Genomic DNA, 11,195 nt, shown 5'->3' with positions numbered 1-11,195 from the left:
AGTTCAAACTGACACAGCTCTCGACAGAAAAATGAGGGAAAATTCACTGTCTGTCTAGACATCATAAATAAATAAGTACAAGGACTCAGAGAGCCTAGGACTATTACTCTCCTCTTCTGAGTTTCTGATACTTCCCTGGCACACATGTATCTCACAAATATTCCTATACAGGACACTTTTAGTCCCAAAGCTCTGTCTATTCTATATGAATGTTTTGTACTCTTCTTTCCACATGAATATAATGCTCTCGTTGTTCTGATGATAGTACTTCAGAAGACAAACTAAAGGTCACAGAAGAGAAGTTGTGGAAAAAATTCTTTTCACTGACAGAAGAAATCCTGGGATCTATTGAATGTTCTTCATGAGTTTTATTACAAAACTAATGCATAATGAAGTGTGTAAATGTCTACACAAACAGTTAGTACAGTACCTATAGATCACCTGAAGCAATAAAAGCCTTGAGCAGCCACCTCTAAGGCAGCATTTTTCCTTCCATTGCAGCATGATGAAGGTCAGCCCTTTCAGCAGCCGTTTGCACCTCTCTGCAGAAGTGAGCTGCATGATTATTTTAATCTGGTCTTGAATTCTTGATGAATATAGGAGAAAAAAATCTTTACAGTGAGCATCCAAGATACATGTCCTGGCCAAAGAGCAGCTAATTAGATATGACTGAAGTTAATTATTTCTAGCACTGAGCAGATAGACCCTGAGATACAGAATGTGACAGGGCTCTTGCTGCTGTTTCGTTTGGTGGAGGCACAATGAACAGTTTCTCAGTAAACATGGGTAGGTGTTACCATCACATCATCCACTGGCCTCAGTGTCATTTCTTAGGGGACACTCACCCTTGTAACAAAAGTCAGCAGCATCCTTTGGTGTAAAATCCTGTGCAGCTGATGAAAATTAACACATATGCACTCGATGCACATCTCCCGAATTTCCACACTGCTCTTACAGTGATGAGTGAGGAAAGTCAGATCTGGAGAAATGTCCCAGTGGTGCTTGGGCTTTCAACAGTCTCAGCACTGCTCCGTGCTTCTACAAGTGTCAGGAGTGTTCCCTGTTTCCCAGTACAGTGGCAGCACAGTGCTTGCAGGCTGGAAAGCAATTACTGGCACTCGGTGGATGCTGCTGCTGACAGGACTGGCAATTGCAATGGGTCATTTTGTAGCATCGGATATTTGTAAGGAAAATTATGGAATGTGTTTTCCATTAAGGCCTTGAAAGAGGCACCACTGGGGCTCTCCTGTGTTATGTTCAAGGTAGACTGTCTGCTGCTGTACCACTCCATACATATTGTTAAATAATAGTAGCAGCACTGGTTTTTCTCTTCCTCTCTCATCTCTTACGGGAAACCTTGTTTGATCAGTTTCTCCTGTTCTGAGGAACGAGAAGAGGGATGTACATCCTTACAGGTGCACGGTTTATATTTCCTCCTGAGGAAGAGGAAAGACTGAGCTTTTGTGTATTGGCCAGGGTGGAATTCAAAACTATTTGCATGTCTCACATCCTCTCACCTGCACTGTTTAGTTGATGATGTTTTCATTGCTGGGATGAGACACAGCTGTCCCAGGGAGGGCTAGGCTAGGGGCCAGCCCCACAGCAGGCTGCTCCAGGTCCACCATTCATAGGTAAGCTGCAGGGAAACTCTTTAATTTTGTTGTTCCTTCTCCAAGGACAAACAACTCTTCTGCCTTTTCTCACTTTTCATCAGAGCTCAGCACTCTGAAATTCTCAGCGTAGTTATCTTCACATCACCCTTAGGCAGTGAAGGTGTGCTCTTCTTTACAGTTTATAAAAGGGAGACTTATCGAAAGCATGTTAATTTTCCAGAGTACCACAGTGAACCTGGAGCTGAAGGGGGAACTGAATTTAGTCTCCCATATCCCAGAACTACTGACCTGCTCTCCAGCTCTCAGTGAAGCAAAAAGTCTTTTTAGCATGGCTTCTTATGGGCCTGAGGAGGGATGAGCTGAAATATTCCAAGTGCTAGAAGTTGGCATTTGTTGCCAGTGGCTACTGTTGCACCTAGTAGTGTTAAGGAGGGCAAAAAAGTTTGTTGTTCCTAAGTGAGGAAGAGCTTTGTATTTATACTGTATCTTTCATCTAAAATTCACAAGTATTTATTATCTCTCAGAAACATCTCATATTTTCACAGACAGCAATATAAGTAGCATGATAATCAAGAGAAGCACAGGCCAGTTGAACAGATTTACTGAGGGATAGAGCTGGGAACATAGTCTGTAATGGATCACCCAGTTGCCCTTATTATCCTTTTTTAGTCACTTATTTGTGTGGCAAAAGCCTCAGTCTAACCTGGCCTAACCTAAACTAGAACCCTACCCAAGCCAAACCAAACCAAATTAAACTTTGAAAAACTGGTGTTCATTGATTTTTTGATTACTTTCCATTTTCTAGCCTAGTTGAGCTGGTTACAGAAGTGTCAATACACTAAGAAGGTGCAGCTGGTTTTGGCTGTACACAGTAGGAACTGCAGAGGCGTGTGAAAATGGAAAAAATACAAAAGTAAATCAACCCAATACACAGAGGCAAATATGATCAGTGTGTGAAAACCAATAGCCTAAACAATTTTACTTTTATGCCTCCTAGATCCAACTGTTAACTCAGGAAGAAATCATCTTCCCACTAGGACAAGAAGTTCCAAAAAGATGATAATGTGACCATGGTAAGTCAACAACCGCAGAAGAGCATCTTTGCTCTTCTTTTTTCTCCAACTTTGCCACAGTTGCACCTGGCACATACAACTATTCTGTGCGGCACCTACTTTGAGCATCTCTGAGAATGCTCATTTTTCACGTGGTGGGGACTCCTTCCATCTTTGAAATTTTCCGATGAAAATCAAAGGCAGATGGTTTAACCTCTTGGTTGAAATGGCTGTGATAAAAGCGTGGTCTTCATTGGGGACCTGTGTACCCCTTGTCCTCAAGGGGTACACCTATCCTTGTCCAGCCTCGTGCTCTGAGGGCCTAGAAAGAGAAATGACTGTTAGAATTTATCCGTTTCTTTCCTTTCCAACTCTTTGAGAATTGTTTTGATTATTTGGGTGAGCATGGGCACTTGTCTGAGAAAAGGACAGATCCAGGGATCCCACTGTGAGAGAGCCAAGCTAAGGAGGGAAGTTTTGCAATGAGTTGCAGCACATGAGGCTCCTGGCATTACCACTATCTGTGACCTGTGCTCTGGTCCTGGGAATGCAGATTCTCTCTTTAACCTTCCTTCTCTGGTTAACTCTCCCCTGGTCTAGAGCACAGCCATGCTGGGAGAGCTTGGGAGATCCTGTGCCTGGGGAAGAGACGAGTTCTGCATTCCACCTTCAGTTATTCAGCAGGTTTGGTCTGTTGAATGAGTAACCTCACAGGTGTGTCTGAACATGATGCACTGGTAGGATTTAGGACAAGCCCTATCACAGATCCCAATGTGGCAACCTTGAGATCTGGCACTTCTACTTACAGGAGGTCCTGGAGCCAGCCCATGTACACAGGCCACATGCGGCCATCTTCTCCTTTCCTCTCAAAGGTGGTACGCGTTAACTACTGCAGCAAATGTATGAGGTATAGCACTGCCAAGAAATGGGAGCCTAACTGCTGCGTTCTTTTAAGGAAGAATGCATTTGTAAAAAAAATCACCTCCATTCAGTCAAATTACAGTCAATTATCATGGCCTTCAAGCCAAGATCTATTAGCTCTGAATCTGACTTGGTTACTGAAGCACACTGGAAATGTCATTCATTTTTGGAAAAAAAAAAATTATTACCTTTTACTCCTTAGTAGTCAAAAGGATTTTGAAACAAGATTAATGGGAGCAATTTGTTTTTCTTCTATCTTTTGAAGATTAGCAACACTTCTTTTATTTTGGAATAATAGCTACCTGGCAGTCTGGGGTCACTGGGCTGTCTTCAAGGTATCATTGCATTCACTTGCACATGCATCTAGCTTTTATATCTAAATTTTCTGGTTTGCTTTTTTTTTCCCTGTTGTCATCAAGATACTGATTTGGACAAAGACAAATGCCTTGGGACTAAGGCAAATACGTGCAAAACTATCCACATGCTTTCTCCAACCCCACAACCCAAGGATAGCTCCATCACAGTCTGCAAGAAGGTAGCCACTTTTTGTGTTTAGTAGCTCATTTCAGTGTAAATAGGCCCCAAAGCATGCAGTGTTTCCCTTTATAGCAGCTCAATTTAACACAAGAAACCCCTGGAATAAGCTACCTTTTTGATCCATGCAGCAGAGCTGTAATTTCCATTTGGTTCTGTTTTTCCTCCTTATCACCAGTGCTGTCAGAAGTTTCTTGATTCATTGTTGTGGCAATGGAAACACTGAAACCGCAAGCCAGCGGCGTGGGTAAATGGGGAAGATGCAGCGTTGCTGACTGACCCTCTATCCCAGGACACTGCGGCTGTCCCGGGAGATTGCACTGCTGCAGGCAAACACAGCCTGGCTGATGGGTAGCTTGAGGTCCACAGAAGCTTGTGACCAGGCCCCAGAGTTATTTAATAGGGAGTGAATGAAGAGAGCAGAGCACAGGGGAGCCTGTTTTGTGGGAAAGTGAGCAGATATAACTTTATAGCAATCTGGTTTTTGAAACAATCTCAAATTACCCTGTGCAAGCAGGTCTTAACCAGTGCTGGTGAGTCTGTACACATAACTCAACAGATTTAGGGGAGTGCAAAGTTGCCTCTAAATATTTATCCCCTATATAGGGAGGCAAATTCTGAAAACCTCCTCTCTACTTAATACTGGGAATGACAGAGCAGCAGTGAGACCCAGGGTCAAAGCTTGTGACAAAGCCAGCTGTGTGCCATGGCCAAGTAGTGGAAATCCAGTGGGATCAGAGATCTGTGTTAGATACTTGTCCATAACCTCAACTCCAGCCCACGATTTGCTACAATGCAAAACTAACCCCAAAACTCAAAATGCAAACGTGTCCAGAGGCTGAATAAGCAATACAAGTTTCCATAGCAGTTTTGCCAGCCTCCCCCAATGCCTCCCCAGCACCCCCAAGTCTTTGCAGAAGGGAATCCCTGTGGCCCTGTTTTCACACACTCACGACCTGAGCGTGCTGCCCAGTGTCCCAACAGCCAACAGGGACCAAAGGTGGATTTGGAGCACCTGTTCAGCCCTGCAGTCATCCCACAATATTGCAGTACTGCAAAGCTCAAGGAATCATTTCAAAAAGTGGCTAAGAAAAGGATCCTGTAGGAACTGTGCCCAGTCTCGTTACTGGAAATCTATTTGACGTAGTGAACGAACATGGAGACTTTTCCAGGAAATGTGTTTCTTTATTTAAATAAAATTAGTGCCAGTAGAAACAATAAACCTTAAATACATGAGACAATTATATACAACTCGATGTTAGGAATTATATACATCAGTTTTTTACAGATACAAATACATTTATACCAAAAGTAAAGGACGAAGGAGAAAGCAATGGAAAATGTGACAACTTGCGCATGTCAGTCTCATTTGGAAAGTTTCAGGATTCAAGTGATTCCAGGCAAAGTGCCAAACTTAATTTGGCTCCTTTCAAACTTAAAACAGCCCCTTTCAGAGTAAATCTACCAAAAAGCTTTATATGGTCTGATCCAAAGTTCAGTGAAGGCGATGGAAAAACTCCCACCGGCTTCAGTCTGCCCCGAATCAGGCCCTTTCTGAGCACAATGGAGCCTTTGTTCTGCTGTGGTTAGAGAGAGACAGCGATCCCTGATCCCTACATCACATTAACCCTCTGAGCCCTTCCCAGTGGCAGCAGCACAGCAGACTCTGGCTTCAGTTCGTTTCTGCCGTTCAGCATCCATGTTTTTCAAGCTGTCTCTCAAGCTCTAATGCCAGTGGATAAATCACAGAGCTATTTTAGTGCAGGAAATACGTGGAGACATTTTGCAAGTATTTTGCTGTGCAATGCTTTAGATTCAGGCTCTTTAGCCCTCATGCTTCAAAACTAATCAAAACACTGTAATAAGTTATTATAAAATATAAGGTATGATTGAAATATTAGTTTTCTTATTTCAAAAGTGCAATAATTTAGCAACAAATTTCATGAGCATTTAAAAAATGTCACAGTACCATTAAATTGGGGGGAGGGAGAAGTCTGTGGTGGTTTTAAATACTAGTTACTAATAGCTTTATAGAAATGCATGTGTCACATGCAAGCTGATTAAAAAAAATGTAACACAATGTTAAGCTACACTGGCTTAAATAGAGCAGAAAGTCTAGATTCTTTAAAGATGTAAATGGGTACAATTTTCCTGACCTCGAATGGAGAATTTAACTCCAACAGAGAAGCACAAAATGTGCCCATCCCTGACTAAGCTGATAATTTCAGTGGGGCCAGGAACTCACCCTTGCTAGGTTAAACTTCATTTAGAATTCCACCTATTTTTCAAGGGGGTGTAACAGAGCAGCATCTGTTTGAGCCTTTCTACATCTTACAGCTGGTAAGAAAGATCTTTTAACATCTCCTTTAAGTTACAGATCTTTGCCTTTAGTGACCAAACGTACACATCTTTAAAAAATAAAAAAGAAAAAAATGAAACCACCTGTCCTGTTAGGAACTCAGTCACAGGCTGGATTGCAGCAGAAGGTGGTGAACCTGACCCGGCCAGTACAGGTATAACTTAAGCAAAGACATAGATAAGTGTCATGGGTCTGAAGCCAGGCTTTACAAACTGCACAGGAACTCGGTGCCTCTTATTCTGCTTTGTCTTTCATTCTTTCTGTACCTAAAATCAGCCTCCAGCCATGCTGCAATCTCCCTTCAAGTACAGCATCAACAAGTTTTCAGCTTTCAAGACCTCATTGAGCAAATGTGCTGTTGGCTGTGGTTTGTCATAAGAAAAACACAGTAAGAGTATTTCTAGTCTATCACAGCTTTGTGTGAGTGAGCATTACCCATCCTCTTTAAGAAACAGGCATTTGCATGAGGGTAACTTCCCCAAACATTTCCCAGATATTTACAGAATTCTGAAATATGCAGAGACATGCCACTAATAATTACCTCATTAGAAAATACATATATATTCACCATGTTCTTAGCTTTCATAGTAAGAAATAATAATGGAAAAATTAAAATTAAGCAACCCAATTATGTGCAAGTTACACTTTGAGTTGGGTACCACTGCTTCCTTGTCCTGCCAGCTCTTAGGAACAGCTTGGGCCCAGGAGCACAGATACCTGTTCAGAGTTCATTGGAGAGCAGAGAAGTAGAGCCACAAGTTCTCAGTGGGAGCTCCACTCACGCTTTGGCAGCTGGTCAAGGGAGCCCTGCGAGTGCTAGGAGTTCTTATGGATGTTTTCCACAGAACCCTCACTGCTCTCATTGAGGGGCGTTTCTGACACTTCCCCTAGTTCAGTATCCAGCACTTCCTCCTGGATGGTGAAGTGCACGTCTGGGGAGGAGGACTCGGAGCTCACGCTGCTGCCTTCCATGGAGCAGATGGCGCAGGACAGGGATGGCACCATGCTCTCCTGCAGCATGTTCAGCATCATGGGGATCTGCACAGATTTCAGCCCTGCTACGGTTGGTAGAGGCTTTACGGCTTCCCCCCATTCTCTCTCCTCCTCTTTATAGAGCAGAAGCAAATGGGATGACTTCTCTTTTCTTTTGGATTTCATGTAGCCAAGCATTATTCCTATCAGGAAGATCCCATAGAAAGACATGACGATCAGAATGTAAAAGTACTCGTTGCTGTTGTTCTTCTCTGTGCTGGGGGATTCAGCATCAAGCATAGCTTGGGTCACATTTGCATGGTCCATCTTCAGCATGGAAAGTGTTTTACCACAGCTGAAGCCTGGAGGAGAATGTAAACGGATATGTAAGATCAAACTTCAGAGCAAAGGTGTAAAAGAAACATCTGGAAAAAGGTTACCTCAAACCCTTCATTACTCCTTGTAAGCTTGCAAACCCCACACCTGATTGAAGCTCCCAGTCTATTATAACTCTGCATTACTACTGTAAGTGGAGGAACTCTTATTCAGATACAGAAAACATTCAAGGAAAGAAAACATATAATATTAAATTATCTTGAGTTCTATGCTGAATTATAAAACACCCAATCCACATGATTAAAGAAAAAAAAACTATATAGAAAGACCCTACTAGGCACTTAAACATAGTTTTGTGCTACTTGATCATGTTTCCATGGTGGGCGAAAGTTAGAAGTATTATTTTGTTCAGTGATGCAGGAAAAAATAATCAAAAAGCAACTTACGCCGGTATGCAAATAATTCCTCCTTTTGCAAAGCTCAAGAGACCTTTCCTCTACCAAATGCCGGGTGCTCTGAAAACTTTCCTCTGCTGCAGTTGGAATAAATAGCTCTCAAGAAATGTTTCATCACGTGTTTTAGAGGCACAGTTTATAATAGTTTTGTGTTGGAGTCAACAGATGAACTTGAAGGATTGCAGTTCAACCCACTGAACTCTTAACAGCTGTGAAAAGAAAAAGAGTAGGGAATTCAGATTTTACTCTTTCCTAACCAGTTCCACACTAGATCTTTCAGCTTGTGAATCTGTTCCTTTAACATCGCAGTTGCTAAATCTGACCTCTTACCCTGAGAGCTGCTACACAGAATGGAAAACCTGAAGATCATTATTCTATGTTTGTCATAACATATAGAAAAAGACACATGTGAATTTTATATTAGACACTACCGAGTTATTTACATGCCTGCTATACACAGTCTTCCACAAAGAGATGGAGGAGGAAACAAGTTATTTTCTTTGGTCAGGACTAGAGACAAAGCTTTAGAAAGTATATGCGGAACAAAGTGGTGACTTTCAACTTGTGCTGCAGCTCCACTTTGCTGCAAGCTGTGGGGCTGGGGAGAGTGTGGGCCCTGAGTCTGGAGTGAGTTTTGGATGGAGGGGTGCTGGTGCCACCTAACTTTGGCCATCAAAGCAGCAACTGTGGGATTTGGGCTCCCCACATAATCAGTGGAGACTCCTCCAGAGAACAATTTGGAAGTCCTGAAGTTTGCAGCCCCTTTCTGCCTCAGTAGAAGCAGCCAAGAGTTAATGCTGTCTGCATGATGTTATGCCTAAATAGAGGCCAGGGCCACTGAGTTAATGATGATTTAAGTTCTAAGGGATGTTACCAGTTCCTGGCCAGAGGGATGCTCTCTGAATGACTGCTGGAGGCTGCTGGGCTGAGCAGGAGACCTCCCAGCCCCCTGGATGTTCCTTTAACTGGGATGTTAAAGGAACAGTTCGGATGCAGCCTGTGTCGAAGGGCCCACAGAGTTCCCAGTCATCAGCTCCGTGGTACAGGAGGCTCTGAGACCCATTTCCAACACGTAAGCAACAGTCCAGGCCATGGGAAGAAGGAGGCCCAGCTTGCACCTTAGGGATTTCATTTCCTTATCCTCTCCATCCCCGTTCTTCACACACAAAGCCCAATTAGTCAGGCCCCACATGTGAATGTCACCCCTTCTGCAAAGCTTCAAGGATGTTTATGTAACAGAACACTCCACTTCCAGAAAGCAGTAGACTGGTGCTGGAGTTTCCCAATGGTAGGTCTGGGGTTTTTTTCCCTGCAGTCACTTGTGGATTCTTTGCATAGACAGCAAATTCTTTTCCAAACTCTGCCCTTACAATCCCTCTGAGGTAAAGGCAGATAGGATTAACCTCTCTTCACATGTAAGAAAAGGCAAGAGAGAGAACTTAAGCAACTTTAGACTTAGTGGAGAATTCGAGAAAGGACAGAATTGTATCTGTGTTTGGAACTGGCGTTTTCCATCATTTCTCTGAACAACTCCAGAACGAAAGGAAAAAAATTACACTAGCCAGATTCCCTTCTCTGCACCTTAAAATAGAGGATACTCCCTTTAGGATGTTGGTTTTATCTCCCTGCGCATTCCCATGTGATAGCTCAGGAGCTGTTGATGTTGCACTAACGTCTACTGGGATTTCATCTGACAAAATCTGTCTGCAGCACCAGCTTGCCAAGTCTGAATTCTTCTTCCCTGTTCCTGACAAATTACCGAGCAGGCAACAAGACCATATCAACTGTAGGCTAAAGCACGACCCAGAACAAGTCTCTGGATTTTCTAGTTAACTTTAGGGAATATTTACTTCACAACTTTCTCAGCTCCATGTGATATCTGCCCCCCACTTCAGCTCTGGAAATCTGGGGGTTGAAAAATTAAAGACAATGTATCAGGTTTTAGCAACACCTTCTCATGCAGGACTTTCACAGACTGGTGAGGAAGTGCCTCACATTGCTGGGTCAATGAAAAATGGCTCGGCACAAGGAGAAATCCTTTTTCTCTGTCCCTGAAAGTGTCTTGGGTCCTGGGAACAAGACCACCTAAAGCCTGTCCTGTTGCCTCCTGTTATCAGTGGCACCACTCACCTGGACACAAAGGCACATCCAGAGGCACGGACACACCACAGCTCCCAGCAGTGAGCCAGCAGAGCAGGGGCAGACCAGCTCTTCTGTAGGCATCTGCAGGTGCAAATAGAATCCCTTATTTGCTCCAAACCCTTGCATTCTTCACGTAGGTGAAGCTCTGTACAAATTACCAAGACCAACTGGAGCACCAGGTACATTCACAGACTTATGCAATTCCACAGAAGTTTAACTGAAAGATGACTGGATTGTGTAATTCTGCAGAGTTATTGACGAAAACTCTTTGCAACTGTGTTTACTTTGGCTAGCCGATGACAACATCTCTTCTCCGTCTGTTAGCCCATGGTTCTTAAAAACAGTTTAATTTTAAAAAGGCCTGCAAGGAATTCCTGAGCCTTCTATAGACATGAAGAGGAGGGATAGCAAGATACTGGGGAATAACCACATGAAAAACATATGCCACTTGCTTACTGATGCCGTAAGTCAACTTTCTCAAGCTGTACCCTGTAGAAAATAAGTTTTTGTCTAAAAACCAGACCTAGAAAATTAAAAACTTGAGCTTTTAGTTTCATGTTTCAAAATTATATTTGCTGCAAATTATATTGTAAAGTCATTGATCACAGCAAAAATCTTGCCTAATTTGAAGTAACTTATTTTTAAAGTTAAGCTTACTAGCTACTTCTTTTGTGATGTCTCTTTCTTTCTTCCTTTCAGATCAGGTTTTTTCCCTGAGCTTCAGAGAATTTTCCCTGAAATTTCACTTACACATCTCTTATGCCTCTCACATGTTCCTCTTCTTCTTTTCACCCATCCCAAACAAGGATAT

General features: G+C 42.8%; 1 protein-coding gene across 2 annotated transcripts; it reads right to left on the bottom strand.

The window, feature by feature from the left end:
- Positions 1 to 5,344: 5,344 nt before the first annotated feature.
- On the bottom strand, positions 5,345 to 10,624 carry KCNE4 (potassium voltage-gated channel subfamily E regulatory subunit 4). 2 transcript variants are annotated; one of them, XM_048314968.1, is made up of 3 exons: positions 10,373 to 10,624; positions 8,234 to 8,451; positions 5,345 to 7,813 (listed from the first exon to the last, which is right to left on the bottom strand). In XM_048314968.1, the coding sequence occupies exon 3, from the start codon at positions 7,785 to 7,787 to the stop codon at positions 7,296 to 7,298; it is 492 nt and encodes a 163-aa protein (XP_048170925.1). In that variant the 5' UTR covers positions 7,788 to 7,813; positions 8,234 to 8,451; positions 10,373 to 10,624; the 3' UTR covers positions 5,345 to 7,295. The 2 variants fall into 2 exon arrangements, with proteins under 2 accessions (XP_048170925.1, XP_048170926.1); XM_048314969.1 differs by lacking the exon at positions 10,373 to 10,624 and having other exon boundaries at positions 8,234 to 8,534.
- Between the last annotated feature and the right edge of the window lie 571 nt (positions 10,625 to 11,195).

Source organism: Corvus hawaiiensis, chromosome 10 (assembly GCF_020740725.1).
Source record: "Corvus hawaiiensis isolate bCorHaw1 chromosome 10, bCorHaw1.pri.cur, whole genome shotgun sequence".
In the NCBI taxonomy this organism is placed as follows: Eukaryota; Metazoa; Chordata; class Aves; order Passeriformes; family Corvidae; genus Corvus; species Corvus hawaiiensis.
The sequence above is the reverse complement of the archived record's forward strand: the minus strand, read 5'-3'. Positions and strand labels throughout refer to the sequence as shown.

What these genes read in the sequence shown, in the direction of transcription:
- KCNE4 (XM_048314968.1), bottom strand. Translation starts at nt 7,787, where the DNA reads ATGCTGAAGATGGACCATGCAAATGTGACCCAAGCTATGCTTGATGCT.